Below are 19,256 nucleotides of genomic sequence, written 5' to 3'. Positions count from 1 at the left end.
GCACATTCCCTACTGGGGATGTGCCCGCAACCAAGGTACATGCCCTTGACTGGAATCGAACCTGGGACCCTTGAGTCCGCAGGCCAATGCTCTATCCACTGAGCCAAACCAGTTAGGGCCCTTTTCTGTCTTTTTAATGATAGAATATGACATATCTTTCTTGAATAAACATATTGTCTATGTTTAATATTGAAACTTTATTTCATTGTCTATTCATAGGCTCTAGTTTCCTCTGTGAAAGGAATTGTGATGTTGCTACAGAGCCACACAGAAGGCTGTGGTCCTCCGGCTGCCTCAGCCCCTGGCCGTGTTCTGGAGGCAGGAGTCAGACCCAGCGATTGGTGCATCTACATAGAAACGGTGCAGTCTGCTGTTTGGAGCCAAGAACAAGAAGCACATAATCAATTTGCCAGGTGAGAAAAGCTTACTCATTCTCCTGAAGTCTACGTACCTGCCTGATTTATCCCAGTTTAGTTTCCCAAGCTTCACCTGTAATTGTTTAAACTTTAAGACATTTCGTATGGGCCCAGGAAAATAAAATGGATCTAAAAGACAGAAACCTACACTGGTCCTCCCCGCGCCCCCCCCCCCCCCACACGCAAAGAACGTCCGTGGGGACCTGCTTCAGGACTTGAATCAGCATCTCAATGAGCAGTTGGTGAGAAAACCATCACCCCAGGCCAAACCCCTGTCACTGCCAAGTCCCAGGTGCTTCTCCTCGTCACACTGGTCATTGACTCAGTGACAGTATCAGAAAGTGAGGTTGTCACTCCTTCGAACCTCAAACTGTCCTCAATGCCACCAAGATACTGCTCATTTCAGAGCTTCATTCTGAGGAAGTAGGCAGGACAGTGTCGCCGCACCTGCCCTCTCAGTGTCTAGAATGCTCCCACAGGAGGGCTTCTGTGCTCCTCCCCGGTCCTGAGAATCCTGCTGTGGGTTGGAGCCTGTGCCCCTCCTCCCGGTTTCTTCCCTGGTGGCGTCAGCCTGGCTGGGGCTTCCACCTTGGGTGGGCACATGCCCTTCCTGTGTGCCCAGGCCTCTGAGTTCAGGCCAGTTAGCGGCCCCGCGGGAGTTCCTTGAAGCTGCTGCCCTGAACAGGAGTTCCAGGAGGCGCAGGGTGAGACAGTGGGGCCTAGGCCTGGCCCTTCATCTAACTCTAACCAGTCTCACTGGGCTCCAGGCAAGTTTTAGGTCATTGCTGTGAGCCCCAGCCTGTGGGCAGGGATGCACTCTGCCAGGAATGTTTGAGACACTCCCCGCAGCCTGTGCGACGGGGGGAGCCTCCACAGACATTTCCCCACAGGGCCCGACATGGAGGCTGGACCGGCCCCTGTGGTTCTTGCTGTGATCACAGGACGCTCTTCTGCAAACAGCGGCAGGAAACTGTGAGGAAGAATATGTATTATTCATGGTCCTGGAAGGAACACGGCTGCACCAGGGCCACCCAGCGAGGCTGTGTGTGAGGGAGAGAGCAGGGACCTGGGCTCTGCCTTGCTTCCCATCTGAGGGGGTGCCTAGGGTTTTGAGGGCTTACTCTTTATTGGCTAATGGACGCCTAAGAGTGGGAGTCAGGGCACAGGAAGGGAAAAGCAGGGTCACTCGTGCGGTCAGTTATCTAGGTTGCCCAGGGCTTTCTGCGCGAGGGACTTTCGTGGGTGGGGGTGGCCTAGATCCTTGTGGCTAGTTCACTAGGAGCTGTGGCTTACGGCTGGCAGCACGTCTGTTCATGATGGAGGTCTTTGAAAATGGATACCATGCCATCAAAAGCGAATGTCAGGCACTTACACGACAGTAATTTTTGGTGAGAATGGGACAATGACAGATACAGCACTCTGCTTCCAAGAAACCCATAACCTTCCTTTATGTAATTTCCTTTCGAAAGGGTGTCAGTCAGGTCTGTCCTGTGGAAGGCCTCTGTGCGGATACAGCCCTGTATTTGCATGGCCTCTTCTGAATTCTGGGTTTTGTGTCCTACGTGACACTCTCCATTGGGCATCTAACAGTCACTTCGGCCTGAACATGTGCAGCACTGACCTCCTGTCTCCCTGAAACCTGCCCCCCAACCACTCTCTTCCTGGCTCGTGGCCGCATTAGCCCTCCGTGGGCTCAGGCAGTCTTGGCATCATCTTTAATGTCTCTCTACGTCCAATCTCGGTGAATCCCATTGGCTCTGCCTTCAAAATAGCTACGCTCTGACCCCTCTCCCCCTGCTGCAGCCGAGGTGCAGGCCCTGCCTCCTGACCCAGGCCCAGCGAGAGCTTCCAGCTGGTCTCCCGCCTCCCCCGTCTTCAGTCTGTTTGGCACAGCACCCGGAGAGGCCCTGTCCACACAGAAACCAGCCACGCCACCGCCCGCTCCACACCCTCCCACAGCTCCTGGTCGCTCTCAGGAAAAGCCAGAGTCCCCCAAGAGCCTGCAGCTGCTCCACCGCCTTGGGCCTCATCCCCTCTCCCTGCTGTTCCTGTACCCACCTCCTTGCTGCTCTGCTCCTCTCCTGCAGCGTCCTCCCAGATCGCTGCACAACTGGCCGCCTCGTTCCTTTATGTTTTTTTAAACCAAGAAAGCAAATTATGAAAATGCAAAAGTAGAGAGAATAATATGACGCCCATATCCCATTCACCCAGGCCAGTTATCCAAACAGAAGGGGAGGAGTACGGGGCTGGGATTAAGGAAAATACCTGACATGTCATTTACGTCACGTCTCAGGATGCAGCTCTAAAAACATGGGCTCTTGCCCTAGCTGGTTCAGCTCAGTGGTTAGAGCGTAAATCTTCAGGCTGAAGGGTTGTGGGTTCGATTCCAGTCAAGGGCATGCACCTCGGTTGCAGGCTCAATCCCCAGCCCTGGTCAGAGCACATGTGGGAGGCAACTAATCGATGTGTCTCTCTCACATCAATGTTTCTCTCTCTCTGTCTCTCCCCCTCCCTTTTACTCTCCTAAAAACCAATGGAAAGAAATATCCTTAGGTGAAGATTAACAGGAAAAAAATAGTAAAAACATGGGCTTTAAAAAAAATCTTTCTTGTTGAAAGTGTTACATATGCCCCCGTTTTCTTCCTTATAGCCCGCCCACCCCTGCCCCTGGCCTCCACCACCCTATCGTTGGTGTCCGTGGGTTATGTATATGTGCATACACGTTCTTCGGTTGTTCTCAGAGGGAAGATCCACCCACACACTCACCACCCACCCCCCACCCCCACCCCCGCCTTCACGCTGAGATTCTAGTCTGTTCCTTACTTCTATGTCTCTGGATCTGGGGCGTTAAAGTCCCCTAGTATGACTATTGTTGTCGATCTCTCTCTGAAGGTCCTCTGTAAGTTTTTATATATTTAAGTGCTCCTATATTGGGTGCCTATATGTTTACAGGGTTATATCCTCTTGTTGGATCGATCCCTTTAATATTATGTAGTGACCTTACTGTCTCTTGTGATGGCCTTCATTTTGAAGTCTATTTAGTCAGATATGAGTATTGCCACCCCAGCTTTTTTTTTTCGTTTCCATTTGTATGGAAAATTTTTTTCCATCTCTTCATTCTCATTTCCTGTGTGAGTCTTTTGTTCTGAGGTGGGTCTCTTATAGACAGCATATAGTTGGGTTATGTTTTTGTATCCATTCAGCTACCCTATGTCTTTTGATTGGATTATTTAATCCATTTACATTTAAGGTTATTATTAATAGGTACTTATTAATTGCCATTTTAATTCTGTATGCCTAATAAATATTTAATCAATGTTATTAATTAATGAATGAGTATTGAGTTTAAATTTTTGTAAGGTCCAGGACAATTATATGAAAACGTTGCCTTAAATACCATACAGTGGAATGATCCCAAGTCTTCGACAGCATCTTTGAGATTAAAATCAATTTTTAAAAATGTTTGCATAATACAAATTTAATAACATTTATTAAATACCCGTGCAAGGTCTTTTTACATACATGCTCTCTCTTAATCTTGACATTAACTGTGTGTGTTTGGGCTTGTTATTTCCATCTTATAGATGAGGAAACAGACTGAGGGGGAGTCATAGGTCAGTCTGAGGTTTCAATCCAAGCCTTCATTTTCACCTTCAGCTCTAGCCTTTCCATATCCTAGCTGCCTTTTTGTTTGCAGGTGTGACATAACCCACTTATATAACCGACTTATGAAACACACTGCTTCAGCCACTTTGCCTTTCAGGGTATTCCTTTAGTTGTTTGTCTTCTAGGATAGAAATCCGCGAGCCGGCATCTCACCAGTGGGGGTGTTGTAGTCAGTAGCTGCCCCTCCAAGGACTGGCGGGTGCCCAGGGTGTGGGAGCATCAGCGGGAAAGGAAGCTCCTGGGCCAGCTCTGCTCCCTGTGCGCCGTCTCCCCTCTCCCAGCTCTCCTCCTGGGCACCCCTCCCAAGTCCCACGGAGCCAGGCCTGAGCTGTTGGCACTTTGCCCTCCCTACCATCCTCGCCTCCCTCTTGAAGAGAAATCCAGGTGAAATGCAAAGAAAATGCAAAAAGCCTGAAAGTGTCTGTCCGCGAGGCCAGCCAAGCAAAACGTAACTACCTGTTGGCGCAGTGTGCAGAGCTGTTGAGCTGGGGTTCCTGTCTCCCTCAGCCTCTCCGAAGGCCCGCACTACGTGCTGATGCGCAGTTACCGCGAAGGGAGGCCGCAGCCTGGGCCGGGCGCAGCCACACCCAGTCCCAGACCTCAGCTTGGCCACTTGCCAGATGTGTAACGCTGGGAAAATGGCTTACCCTCTCTGGGCCTCAGTTTCCTTATCTGTAAGTGGTCGTATGCCTGCCTGAGGGCCTGTGGGGAGGTTTCAGTGCAGCAGTCCCTCTCAGGTGTGTAGCGTGCCATCTGTGCATGGAAAGTGCTCGATAAACCAGTGCTGTTAGCAGCCGCCTGTTCGGGAGCTCGTGATGTGATGGGGGGAGCGTTTCCAGGCGAGCTGCTGTGTCCCCGCGGCAGCCGCTGGGCGGGCAGGAGCGGGGAAGGGGCACAGGGGCGGCTCCCTGCGGGGAAGCTGGCCAGACCCTCCTGGAGCAGCGTGAGCAGCTTGCAGAAGTGGGAGGAGGATTTTAGGCAAGAGCACAGCATGAGCAGTGGGTCGAGTGTGAGGGGACGCGGCAAAATCTGGTGATGGAGGACAGAGGACTCCGTGTGAGCCGCGGGGAGAGTGGGGGGGGGGAGGGCGTGCTGGGGGCGCGGGCTGGGCAGTCCTGTTGGGCCGGCTGTAAGGAGCCCAGAGTGTGTGTGCTCTGCTCGGGAATTTGGGTCTTTGTCTGTGGGTAATGGGGCTTCACCTGAACTGCTATGTCCCCTTGGCTCATTCCTTAGCCTCTCTGTGTCTCAGCTTCCTCACCTATAAAACGCAGATAAGAGGTCATACCTACCTCACAGGATTTTTGAGTTAATGTATGTAAAGCCCTTAGAAGAATGCCTGCACCTAGTACTATGTAAGTGCTAGCTGTCAGTGGAGTAGTACTAATATTTTTTTCAGGGTAAAAGTTCTTAATTAGTGTCTAAGTCAATGAATGTCTTTTCATCTTCTAGGAACGTGCTGTTTCAGATCCTGAAATGTACCTGCCCTGTGATTTGTTTCAATGCTAAGGATTTTGTGAGGACCGTGCTGCAGTATCTGGGTGATGATGGCAGCTGGAAGCACGGTAAGTTACGGCTGATCGGTGGGGAGGACGGGAGCCTCAGGACCCGGGATTGGTGCTTGAAGCAGGAACAGTCTTGTGGGGCTGAGCCCTGAATCTGCGGGGTCTGCACCGACTCCGCAGTGTCCGGGCTGAGGTGCCCACCGAGAGCTGGAGGAGCTGGTGCGAAACCCACACCGCCGGCCAGGGGCGCTGTGGAAACAGCAGGCCCCCTCGTCAACAATCACCACGCCTCCCGCCTTGTTTCCTTGCACGGCCCACACTGCCTGCGCCCGCCCTAGGTTACTGCATCGTGACCCCAAGCATGATGCAGATTGCCTGAAATGGTTCAGCACGCGACCGAGATACGAGGCTGTCATTTCTGAGATGATGCCATCACTGTTACCTCCCACACATTAGCAATCCTCTTCTAATATTATTAGACGTTCAGGCAGTGTTTGCACTTTCCAGTTGTCCTTAAATACTTCTGTCTGTTTGTCTTTGTTTTTTACAGTTTGTTTGAATTGGGAGCCATACCTGGGATAGGTGCAATATATTTCTTAGGTCTCTTCTACTCTGTATGTTCTCTTCTCTGTTTTAGATCCTTGCAGTTATTTTGTCGTTGATGATGGAACCAGCTTGCTTGTCCTGGGGATTTCCCACAGTCTGGACTTGGCAATTACATCCCCTTCTTGCCAATTAACATGCTCCCCTCTCGGCTCTCTTTCTTGTAAATTGGCAGCTAGATCCAGAGGCTGGGTCAGATTCTCGCTGGATTTCTGGAGGGCAAGGCTGCTGCATAACGCAGAGCTTGACCCGACCCTGACCCTGACTCTAACCCTGACCTCTGTAGTGGTGTGTCCTATCAGGAGCTACATCCTGGTGATTGTTCATCTTTCTTGTGATGTTTGAACTCCTATTCATATGTTAACTCTTCTTGTCTTTCATATTTACCACTTTATCTAGAATCTATTTTCAATCTCTTTATTTCTTTTTTATTTAAAAAATTCCTCTTTTCTGTTTTTTGTTTTTTTTTAACTGAAGGCATTATCTATTACATTTATCTGCTTTTGTGTAATGCCAGTTTTTATTTCTGAAAAATTTTGTATTTCTCTTTCCTGAATTCTTTTATTTTTTTTGTTCAGTTTTTCTAAGTCACCTACTTTCTAAGTATTTCTAATTCTGATTTATTTACTTTTCATAGATTTTATTATTTTCTTAGTTTGTTTAAAGTCTATTTTGTTGGCATTTCTTCCTCAAGTCCTGGCATTTTCTCCCCCGTGTGGGGTTTGTCCTGGCAGGCTTCAGTTTACTCGGTACAGGAGTTTATAGGGACCAGACCCCACTATTCCGGCACTCTCAGACTCCCCCAAGGATTTTCCAAAAGACATGTGGGTAAGAAGCCTTAATTTTGGAATAATAGAGCTTTGAGAAGGCAAATAGAATGAAAAAGCCCTAGGGGGTCAGTTACATTACCAGCCACTGTGAGGTAAAGTCATGCCTAGCTGGCTTGGGGGCAGGCAGCCAGCGTGCCTGCCGCCTTTCTCGCCCAGAGCTCCAGACCGCAGCGTGAGAGGCTTCCCAGGCGGCAGCACAGACGCCAGGGCTGGCTGCTCAGGTGAATATCAGCTCTTAGCCGAGCAGTGTGCCGACGCCAGAAGACACACCCAGTGTGATGTGACCCAAGACTCAGCTTGCTTAAAGGCAAGGCCTTGTTTTTGTACAGCACAGTTAAAGCTGTTAACGGAACCTGAAAAGCAATCCTTTAGGGTTCAGATCTGTTTCTTAATTTATCAGCTTCCCAGCCCTGTGTAACCCCCCTCTGTGCCTAAAATACTCCGGTACAAAAATGCACCCATGTAGCAGGTGCCGCTCTTGCTTTGTAAAAAGCACCTCCTCATGTCTCGCACATACACACAGGACTCTGCCCTCGGTTTTCAGAGGGGAAACTAACACTTGGGGGGCATGACCTCCCAGTCCCCCAGGCTGGTCTCGCTGCTCTTTTCACACATCCAGCTGCCACAGGGTGTCGGGCAGGGCACATGCCCAGCGTGCCCAGCATCTTGTCCTTGCCCTCCATGCCCGCCTCCCCAGAAGGCGAAGCTGTGTGCTCAGGCAGCTCCTCACCACTCTGCCTGCTGCCCAGGATACTTGGGTTCCTGAACACCCCGATGCCATGCCATGCAGGGGCCGGGATGGCCTGGGAAGGCAGCCCGGCGAGAGGCCAGAGGCTGGAGGAGGGGAGGCTTGGAAAGAGTGGTTACGTTGACAAGTAGGAAGGCTGCGGGCAGTGAGAACCTTGGGGGCAGGCGGGAAAGGGGAGAAAGGAGGCAGGCAGTGTGGCTGAGGATTCTGACTTCGATCTCTTTTAACGTTTGAGAGATCCAAATCCAAGTTAGTGTGGAGTCTCCACGCCTCTGGGCATTTGGGATCAAATCCCATGAGAGTGGCCTTGTGGGACCTGGGTTTGTGGAGGCCACTTATCCAAGGCTCAGAATTCCTTAGTATTGACAGAACATCGCTTGGTCCTTAGCCCTGTAACTTGAGGGGATGGTAGAATTATGATCATTAATCTGAACCGTGAGAAACGTGTAAAAGCAGAGAAAAGTAAGTGCCTCTATCCTGTCACGGCTGAACGAGCTTTCTCCCCTCAGTGGCTGGCTTTGTCGGGCTGGACCCTAGGGTTGCCGCTTGGCTTATAGATCCTCGTGAGGCCGCACCCTCTTTTGAGGATTTAGTGGCGAAATCCTTCGGAAACGCCGTCGCGGTGAAAGTGAGCAGCACGTACGGGAATTCCTCAAGAAATACTGTGGTGAGTTGTTTTCAGATAAGATTTTATCAACTTTAATACAACCCTAATTTTAATCCTCATCTGAGGATATTTTTCCCCTTGATGTTTTAGAGAGTGAAAGAGAGGGGAGAGGAGGGGGAGAGAGAAACATTGATGTGAGAGAGACACATCGACGGGTGACCTCCTGCACACTCCCCCAACCAACAGGCAACGGAATGTCCCTTAAATGGGAATTGAACCTGCAACCTTTCAGTCCACAGGCCAATGCTCTAACCACTGAGAAAAACCTGCCAGGGCAATACAGCCCTAATTTTTCTAAAGAAACTCTTTCTACTGACTTCAGAGATAGCCCAACACTAAAAAGAATGTCGCTGCTGTTCGCTTTGACTTATGCGGCCCAGATGCTTTGTGCCCTGGCGTTTCGGGTAGATATGAATAAGGACGGCGATTTCTGCTCCTTCGTGAAACTGTTCCTGGGAAAACCATTCGCGGGGTGACCTTCCCAATGGACTCTGGTGTCAGGGAGTCGCCTGCTCCGGGAGCAGAGCTGCTTGTTTATACATTCTTAGCGCCGGTGAGGCGGCAGCTGCGGCAGAGGGCCCGGGCGGCCACTCCGCAGTCCATGGCCGCCTCTGGAGATGCACCCAATAGTGAGGAACTGGAACCAGACCGTCAGTGGGTCCGGCTGCTGTCACTACTTGAGCCAATTAAAACAGAGACAGGGTTGAATCCTATATGAGTGTTTATTCCAAAACTGCCGGCCGCATGGGGAGCAGCAGGTCAGGCACAAAAACCTGCTCTGCTCTGCCCTCCCCACAAGCCAGCTGCTTATATTGGGTAGAAGGACAAAGATTACATGGGGAGTAGGCAAAGGGTGTGCCACGTGGGCAGTTTACAGGTGCCTGGGGTCTGCAAAGGGCAGGCGATTCTGGCTTCTGCAAGGTTGTTAATGTTTCCATGATAACAGGCAGCTCCCAGATGGGGAGGGTGGGCTGCATTTCCAGGTGAGCTCCCAGGTCCCACGTGCAACCCCCCGGCCAGGTTAGAATGTGCTTCTTTAATCAGAACAAGACAATCACAGTTAACAGAGCATGATTAATATTTCTTACAATTATAGCTGGTCCCCAGTATTCTATTTCTGCCCCTATCAAAAGCACGACTAGAACATGCTGAGGGTTTGGGGGGGTGGGAGGGAGAGGCACCGATGTTGAGGTGGCAACCTGGGGAGCAGGTGGTGGTGTGAGCCTGCCGTGCCTACCCGCCGGAGCTGGGGATGCTTGCTTCCTGCCCTGCATCCCACAGACTGTGTCTCACGGGGGCTCACTGTCCCCTAATTAAAGCATTGGTCAGAGGGCTGCGGGGTCGTTCACAGACTCCCCGAGGGAAGCAGACTCAGGCCTTGGGGACAGGAGCCAGGTGGCTCTGAGGACCCAGGGAGCCAGAGCCTCAGGCCGGGCCAGTGAACACACTCTGTCACGTGTCCCTTCTGTCACTGTGTCACTGGTTTGGCCGGTGGAGGGGAGGGAGGGCATGCGATGAGCAGTCCTCCCAGATCCCATGCTGGCCCCGACAGAGCTGAGATCCTCGTACTGAGATCCACCCCAGGCTCAGTCCCTCTTCCGGGGGGAGTGGGGTACAGGAAGGTCAGCGCAGATGCCTCGCCCGGGTCGGGGAGACCATGGTTCACAGCGGGGATCAAGGACCCTCGGGTCTGGGTCCCTTCTCTTATAAGGAATGAGTTGGGGAGGGAGTGGCTGCGGGAACAGAGCGCCAGCCCAGAGGGCCTGCCTTTCCCTGACTGCTATGGGCTGGTCCTCTCAGCCCCCCAGCCTGTGGCCCGCACCCTCCAGTCCCACCCGGAGCTCCCCCAGGCCTCACCCGCACCAGCCCCTCAGGAGCTGCCTTGTCCTATTGTCCAACCACGGCCATTGTGGAACCTGCACTGCTCACAGGTGGGGTGAGGTGGAGCTGCTCTCAGGGGCTGTGACAGCTCAGGGAGGGTCAGGGGCGGGACAGCTTGGTGGGGGAGGGGGGAGTCAGGAATCAGGAGAAGAGCAGCTCCTGGAGGGGAGCAGCAGGGTCCCAGGGAGGAGGAGGAGGAGGAGGAGGAGGAGGAGATGTGGGGGCTGGGCCCCCATGGAGCTGGAGCTGGTCCGCGGAGCTTCGGGTTGGGAACTGCTTGGAGAGGGAGCCCTGGTCAGCATGCCGTGTAGACGCTCATGCGGGCAGCAGTGTGGCCACCTGCCAGGCGGTGGCTGAGAAGTGGTCATGGCAGCACTCCTAGTGCTCCCATCCAGTCTTAACCCAGTCCTGCCTCATCTACCATGGGGCCCAGGCCAGAGAGACCAGGCCAACCCACCCAGCATCTAGGCGGCAGGAAGGAGAATTAGACAGGTGGGGGCGCTGTGGCTCATCCCACCAGCCTGTTTGTCAGTTGAACACAGACTCTGTCCCCCTCCTGGGCCCCTGTGTGTGGACCCGGGTGAGAATGGCAGGGACTGGATGGCGGCATGGCTCCTCTGCTCCCTCTGCTCCCTCGTGGGGGGTGGAGGTGTGGGAGCCCGAGGCCAGGCCGCGTCCTCCTGTCTCTGCCACCCAGTACTCCTCACATGTTGGGCTTCCTTGTGCCTCATGCCTCTGGGACGAGGGGGAGACTGGGTTGAGGAGGAAGTGTCCGGTGGCCAGAAGCTTTCATTTGCCCAATAGGAAGTGCGTTCCTCAGCATGGGACCCGTCTACTTGGAGTCATTGGTGGGTGACGCCACAGATGTGTGACAGCTGCCAGCAAGCATTCCCGTGGGTTGTGTTACTTCCTAGATTGTGACGATCATTTCAGCCAAGGTTGCCTAATTTTTCATTCTTTTGATCTTTTACAGAATCAGAATGTATGTGCGAACCTGAGGGTCCTCCACAGGCTTACGATGGACCTCTGTTCTCAGCTGAAGGCAAGCGTGTTGTAGCTTCTGGGGCGACGCCCTGCCCACTGCCGTCCACTGCCTGGCATTTGCACCCACACGCGCAGGAGCAGTGCCCGCCGTGTGGGATATGCAGCACATGACGCCGAGTCCTGAGGCCATGTTACCCCCCTTCCCTCGGGAAACGGTAGTCCAGCTGATGAGACCTGAAGTTCCTGAATGTTCTCTGTGGGTCGACAGCAGTTATAGCATTTCTAGTGCTGCGGTGAACGTGGCAATGGAAGACTGAAAGTCCGCAAATGCCAGATCACATAAAAATGAGAAAGATGCAGGGAAATGGGGAGTGGGCGTGTTCTCCTGTTTCTCACGGTCCCAGCAGGTCTGGGCGATACAGTAGGGCACCTGAGGGGGAGGGGGCCCCTGGGTGGGAGGCCAGTCCGTCCGCTGAGGAGGAGCCCGGTGCGCTCAGCGAGGCGGGAGGCCGCTGAGCGACATGCAGCCTCCATAGCAGGAATGTTTCCTCCTGTGAGACAGGCTTACGGTTTATGGCAGCTGTTTTGTACCTTGGAGCTTCCTCTGATACCCATTTTGGCAGGTAAGCTACCTGAAGCTGATGCACAGTCATCTTTCTAGAGAAAGTGCACTAGTGAAGTTCTTTACATTGTTTGGGGACGACTGTTTCTCTCTCAGCTTATTTCGGGGCAGGTAAGGATCACACGGCCCTGACGAGGTGGCCAGCCCTTTATTTCCCTTTCTGTAACGAGGGCTTGGACCGCATCACCTCTGGTGTAGAGGGACCAGGCGGTTCTGACGTCCGGTCCTATGGGTCTCTTTTGTATTGTCTGGATCTGGGTGCCCTGGCCCAGGGACCACCGCCCTCCTGAGTCCCTCGATCCTGAGAGCAGCCTCATGGGGCGGAGCCTGCAATGTCAGTAGTTGTGGGGTCCTGGGCTGCTGTCCTTTACCCCTGTATGAGAACCCCCTAGGGCAGGGGTGGGGAACATCCTGCCCGCGGGCCGTAGAAGGCCCAAGAAGTCATTTGGTCTGGCCCTGCCAAGGCATTGAGGATCAGTTAATTACTAGTAAATGTTTGACCAAATGAGCAGGCTAACTTTTAAGTGGATAATTTTGTGTGGCCCGGGAATGATGTTATAAATATCCACATGGCCCTTGGCAGGAAAAGGGTTCCCCACCCCTGCCCCGGGGATCTGCGGCAGGCCCTCCTCTGCGCAGGCCCTGCTGGGGAGCAGAGCAGAGCCCCGCCCGGCGCCCTGACGGCAGGCGCAGCTATCCATCCAGCACGTGTCCCACGCCCACGGCCACCACTGCTGGCCCTAAGGGGCACTTGGTGGAGTGTGCTTGCGGCCGCGCTGGCATCACTACCCTCTTCAGGGATGCGGCTCGCTCCCTGCCCCGCGTCTCACAGAATGAGTCATTGACGCAGACGCTTTGCTTTGGTTTGGAACCCAGTGATGGAAAGCCACAGCATTCGGGTGAACAAGGAAGCCTTGGAGAGGACCTCCGCGATCCTCGGGGTACGTCACTGGGAGACCCTCTGCAGGTTGCTCTGCTTCTTGACCAGCTGCTCCCCAGGCGCAGGGCAGCTCCCCTTCGCTTCCAGCCCCCGGCTGAGTGCTCCTCTCTGACCGCAGGAGTGCCGCAGGGGGAGGGTGAACACACACTGCATCTGGTTGCTCCCCTGAGAGGCTGTGCACCGGGCTCCATGGGCCCTCAGCGACCTTCTCAAGCGAGGTTCTTGCAAGGACATTGCCCCCTATAGTTTGGTGAGGGGAAGTCATGGGTTTCTTAGATTCTTCTTTTTTTTTTATTAAATCTTTATTGTTGAGATTATTACATTTGTTCCTCTTTTTTCCCCCCATAACTCCCCTCACCCAGTTCCCACCCCACCCTCCGCCCTCACCCCCCACCACTGTCCTCATCCATAGGTGCACGATTTTTGTCTAGTCTCTTCCCGCATCCCCCTCACTCCTTTCCCCACCAAGAATAGTCAGTCCACTCCCTTTCTATGCCCCTGATTCTATTATAATCACCAGTTCATTCTGTTCATCAGATTATTTATTCACTTGATTTTTAGATTCACTTGTTGATAGATGTGTATTTGTTTTTCATAATTTGTATCTTTACCTTTTTCTTCTTCTTCCTCTTCTTAAAGGATACCTTTCAGCATTTCATATAATACTGGTTTGGTGGTGATGAACTCCTTTAGCTTTTTCTTATCTGTGAAACTCTTTATCTGACCTTCAATTCTGAATGATAGCTTTGCTGGATAAAGTAATCTTGGTTGTAGGTTCTTGGTATTCATCACTTTGAATATTTCTTGCCACTCCCTTCTGGCCTGCAAAGTTTCTGTTGAGAAATCAGCTGACAGTTGTATGGGTACTCCCTTGTAGGTAACTGACTTTTTTTCTCTTGCTGCTTTTAAGATTCTCTCTTTGTCTTTTGCTCTTGGCATTTTAATTATGATGTGTCTTGGTGTGGTCCTCTTTGGATTCCTTTTGTTTGGGGTTCTCTGTGCTTCCTGGACTTGTAAGCCTATTTCTTTCACCAGGTAGGGGAAGTTTTCTGTCATTATTTCTTCAAATAGGTTTTCAATATCTTGCTCTCTCTCTTCTTCTGGCACCCCTATAATTTGGATGATGGTACATTTGAAGTTGTCCCAGAGGCTCCTTACACTATCTTCGTATTTTGGGATTATTTTTTCATTTTGCTTTTCCGGTTGGGTGTTTTTTGCTTCTTCGTATTTCAAATCTTTGACTTGATTCTTGCGATCCTCTAGTCTGCTGTTGGGAGTCTGTATAATATCCTCTATTTCAGTCAGTGCATGCTTAATTTCCAGTTGGTCCTTTATCATAACATCGAGGGTCTGACTAGATTTCTCGAGGATCTCACTACATTTATCGGCGGTCTCACCAGTCTTTTTGAGGGTGTTACTAAATTTATCGGCAGCTTCTAGAAAGTTCTTGAAAAACCTTAAAAGTGTGGTTTTCAACTCTATATCCAGTAGCTTGCTTTCCTCCATGTCTGTCATTTGTGTCCTGTTTCTTTGTCTCTGCATTTTTTATGCTTCCCTGTGTTGATAAAGTGGTTTTCTGTGCTAAGTGTCCTCTAGGGCCCAGTGGCTCAGCCTCCCCAATTACCTGAGGAGGACACTCTTGGTGCATCCCCTTGTGGTCTTTGTGCACAGTCTTATTGTAGGTATCACTGGGAGGAATTGACCTCCAGGCCAATTGGCTGTGAGAATCAGCTGTGCCTGCAGTGGGAGAACTTCTGTGCTGGAGACACCCCTCTGGGGCAAGACTTGCTTCAGTGGGGCTTTTGTGCTCACTGAGTCTGCCCCCTGAGTGTGTCCTTTATTGATCCGAGGAGCTGCAAACTGGATGGTCCCACTCTGACCACCGGGCACACCAGCTCCTGGATCTCTAGGGAGGTGCTAATCTAGCCTGTGCCTGAGGCTACCCAGCAAAAGCCTCCGTTCAGGGCTTGGGCGGGGTGGGTCCCACGGAATCAACAGGGCGGTGCGAGCAGTTATGGCTGCTCTCAGTCCTGCCCTCAGAGGCTCTGTTTCTCAGTGTCCCGGTAATCGCTGCAAGCACCTCTGAGAGAAAGCTGCCCTTGAGTTCCAACCAATGCCAGACAGTCCCGCTTCTCCCGTATGAGTCTGGGTCCCCAGAGACTCGCCCGGAACTGGAGCTCAGAGCCTGAGACTCCCTCCCGATTGCAAAAGACAACCGTGCCCTCAGCCTCCAGCCCACTCCGCGTGCGCCTCTGTACCTTAGTATTTTACTTCTGCACCACTCCTCCTCTGAGTCTCGGTATGCTTTTCTCTTTGCTTCTAGTTGTAGAATTTCCACTCAGCCAGCCTTCCTGTGGTTCTGGATGATGTCCGTTCCGTCTTTTAGTTGTATTTTTGAAGTTGTTGTGCGAGGCAGCAAACTCTGGTGTTTACCTATGCCACCACCTTGGTTTCCCCCATCTTGGATTCCTTAAAAAAGGAAAAACACAAGGTCTAACAGTGAACAATAAAATAATACAGAGGAGTGCATGATGATGCATAAAAAAGTGTTCCACTTCAGTTCTTTTAAAAAAAAACAACACCATTTTTATTGATTTCAGAGAGGAAGGGAGAGAAAGAGAAATATCAATGAGAGAGAATCATTGATCGGTTGCCTCCTGCATGCCCCCTACTGGGGACAGAGCCTGCAACCCCAGCATGTGCCTTTTACCGGAATCGAACCCAGGACCCTTCAGTCTGCAGGCTGACGCTCTATCCACTGAGCAAACCGGCTAAGGCTCCACTTCAGTTCTTTTTATTTATATATTAATCCTCCCCCCATGATATGTTCTTACTGATTTTAGAGAGAGAGGAAGGGGGAGAGAGAAACATCTATCAGCCGCCTCCCCGGATACTCACCCCTACCGGGGGTCGAACCCAAAACCCAGGTATGTATCCTGGCCGGGAATCGAACCCGAGATGTTTTGGTGTATGGGATGACGCTCCGGCCCACTGAGCCACCGGCCAGGGCCCCGTCAGTTCTTTTAAAGAAAACTGTTTATTTGGATATCCTGAAGATAGTGTGGAGCATTGAGATTAATCATGGGAAACATCAATACTAAATTCTAATTAGGAGGCTTGCTTAAGTGAGCGGACAGCTGTTTGGCAAAGAGTTTGCTGACCCAGCAGACTCCGTTCGGCTCTTGCTGGAAAAGCACTGATTGACCTTGACGTTTCTGGCTTCTTCCTGGCTGTACCAGGAACAGAGCGCTAGTGTCCCCTGCCTATTTGAATATAGACCGTAGGTGTTAGAGGCTGCTCGGCTCTCCTATGGGAAACAATAACGTTTAATGTGCAGAACACACAACACACAGAAACCTTGGCATGACTGTCTTCTCGGCAAAGCACAGACCTCCCGGAAGCCCTGGGTGCCCTTTCCCGCCAGAGCGCTGGCTGCTGCCCAGCGCCGCTCCTCCGGACATTTGCAGCCGTCACAGTGTGCTGCTCTGTGCAGGCTGTCCAGCGCGCCTGAGCGCTGTGCCTGGCTGCCTTCTGAACGGCAGGTGATGGCCGTGCCCGACGGCTTTCACGCAGCGGCCCTGCGCCACTCGGTGCTGTGGTCCCCGTGCCGGTCTGCCCCGCTGCTGACGGGTATGGGGTTTGCAGTCATTACCAACCGCGCTGCCCCCTTGAGAGTGTCCCTGGGGCATAAAGCCGGGGCTGCTGGGCCCGGGGCGCCGGGACGGCACTGCTCAGCTCACTGTGCTCCGGCGTCTCGCCCGCCGGGGCGCACAGGCCTGTCGCTGCGCATCCCTCCCCCCTCGGGCTTTATCTATAGCAGACGTTTGGGGAGGATGGACTACCTCGTGACGATTTTGGTTTCTATGTTCCTGACGATTAACGAGGTTGGACAGCGTCTCGTATCACCAGCAGCCGTTAGGAGTTTCTCTTTGGTGAAGGATCTGGCCAAGTTTCCCACCCATTTGTGTACTGAGGGTTTTGCTTTCTCACTGATTAATAGGACATCTTGATGTATTCTGGTTACAAGCTGGGTTCTTACTCTTTCACTCACATGATGGTGTCTTTTGATGACAGACATTCTTAATGTTTAATGTGGTGTAATTTCAGCCCTTTTTCTTTATGACTAGTGCCTTCTGCATCCGTTTAAGAAATCTTTCCTTACTGCAAGCTCATGAAGTATTCTCATGTGTTATATTTTCATTCGCCGTTGCATTTAGGTTATAAAATACACCTGGAACTTATTTTTCTTTTTATGGACTTTTAAATTAAGAAATAAATTTCAGCCCTAGCTTGTTTGGCTCAGTGGATAGAGTGTCGCCCTGTGGACTGAAGGGTCCCAGGTTCGATTCTGGTCAGGGCACATGCCTGGGTTGTGGGCTCGATCCCTTGTAGGGGGCGAGCAGGAGGCAGCCGATCAATGATTCTCTCTCATCATTGATGTTTCTATCCCTCTCCCTTCCTCTCTGAAATCAATAAAAATATATTTTTTAAAAAATAATGAATTAAATAAAAGAAATAAATTACATATTGTGAATGGTACAAATATTTTTATTTATTGTGATAAAATACACTTAACATAAATTTTCTCATTTCAAGTATTTCTAACACCACAGCTCAGTGGTGTTACATACAATCACATGGTGCACAGCCTGCCAGCCATCCCCATAACTGCTTTCATCTGGTGATATTGAAACTATTCCCATTAAACACTAACTCCCTTTTCTCCCTTCCCCCAGAGGGGTCCGTGCGCCCCTGGTAACCACCACCCACTCCCTGTCTCTATAATTGTGACTCCTGTAAAGTATTTTGTGTAAACGGAATCAGTTTGCCCTTTTGTGAATGGCTGATTCCACTGCGTAGCGCATCCTTGAGGTTTATCCACGTTGTACGTGGCAGGGCTTCCTTCCTTCCTGAGGCTGCGTAATACTCCATGGTAGACACGTACGCACTTTCTGTAACCAGACATCAGTCAGTGGCTGCTGTGAACGGGGGGCACACGGATCCCTTAGAGCCCCTGCTCTCCCCTTTTTGGAGTATGCACCCAGAAACGAACGGCGAGATCTTGTGGTCATTATGTCTTCAGTTTTCTGAGGAGCTACCATGCATCTTTCACAGGGTCTAAGGGCTCCAGTTTCCCCACACCCACGCCAGCCCGTGGTCTCTGTTCTTTTATAGCAGCCACCCTAAGCATGTGAGGGGGGGGTCTCATTGTAGTTTTGATTGTCATTTCACTACGTATTCGTGATGTTGTGAGTCTTTTCATGTGATTATTGGCCATTCGTATATTTTCTTTGGGAAAATGTCTATTCAACTTTTGCCCACTTTTAATTGGATTGTTTGTTCCTTTTTGTCATTGAGTTTTAAGAGTTGTCTATGTATTCTGCATACTAATCCTTTATCAGATATATGGCTTGGAAATACTTTCTCCCACTCTGTGGGTCGCCTTTTTACTCTGTTGAGAGTATCCTTTGTGCTTCCTACTCTGCCGTGTTCCCAGGATCCCCTTGGTGCAAATTTTGTTGTTTTTTTCTTTATTTTTTCCGTTGGTGCACATCCTAGTGTACAGCTTGATGTCTGTGTCCATACACACCCCCAGTTGCATCCGCAAGAGGCAACCGCTGTTCTGACCTCTGCTGCCATATCTGGCGGGACCCTTCTAGGGCTCTGTGGGTGGGATCGGACAGTGCGCTCTCTTCGTGTCTTTCGCTCAGCACCATGTTCCGAGGTCCGCCTGTTGTTTGTGTGCTGGTAGTTTGTTTGTTTATGTTGCTGAGTGCTACTCCATTGTGTGAATGTGCAACAATGTGTTTACCTACTCTTCTGTGGACAGATCTGAGTTAGTTTTGGGTCTTACTGTTATAGACATTTTTATAAAAATGTGCATTGCAATGTTACTTATACTAGCTAAAATCCAAAACTTACTACAGGGCCAACAGTAGAGGGACGGTTAAAGAAGGGTACCATAATAGTGCAGTAGAAATCATGTCACCCTTCAGAGTTATGCTCGCTGACATTTTCTGTGTGGAATAGAAAGTACTTAGAATGTTAAGAGGGAGAAATAAAATGCAAAACTGTCTTGTACAGTAGTCCCCCCTTATCCACAGTTTCGCTTACACGGTTTCAGTTACCTGAAGTTAATTACGGTTTGAAAATGGGAAATTTCAGAAATAAACTACTCGTAAGTTTTAAGTTGCACACTGTTCTGAGGGCTGTGATGAGGTCTTTTGCTGTCCTACTCCGTCCCACCTGGGACATGAATCGCCCTTTGTCCAGCGTGCCCACGCTACATCTAGGCCTGCCTGTCCGTCACTCAGTAGCCGTCTCAGGTACCAGATGGATGGCTGTGGCATCGCAGTGCTTAGGTTAAAGTTGCCCTTATTTTACTTAATTATGGCCC

At 51.1% G+C, this 19,256-nt stretch overlaps 1 protein-coding gene across 1 annotated transcript in view; it reads left to right on the top strand.

Moving 5' to 3' along the window:
* POLN (DNA polymerase nu) overlaps window positions 1–19,256 on the top strand; it is a 95,915-nt gene that overhangs the window by 21,831 nt on the left and 54,828 nt on the right. The window contains exons 4-9 of the mRNA XM_036326961.1: window positions 220–413; window positions 5,532–5,644; window positions 8,275–8,432; window positions 11,287–11,355; window positions 11,860–11,920; window positions 12,796–12,860. Of these exons, the coding sequence (XP_036182854.1) occupies window positions 220–413; window positions 5,532–5,644; window positions 8,275–8,432; window positions 11,287–11,355; window positions 11,860–11,920; window positions 12,796–12,860 (660 nt within the window). The remainder of the gene's footprint in view (window positions 1–219; window positions 414–5,531; window positions 5,645–8,274; window positions 8,433–11,286; window positions 11,356–11,859; window positions 11,921–12,795; window positions 12,861–19,256) is intronic.

The sequence above is a fragment of the Myotis myotis genome, unplaced genomic scaffold (genome assembly GCF_014108235.1).
Source record: "Myotis myotis isolate mMyoMyo1 unplaced genomic scaffold, mMyoMyo1.p scaffold_m19_p_1, whole genome shotgun sequence".
NCBI lineage: Eukaryota > Metazoa > Chordata > Mammalia > Chiroptera > Vespertilionidae > Myotis > Myotis myotis.
This window is presented reverse-complemented; position numbering and strand designations above follow the sequence as displayed.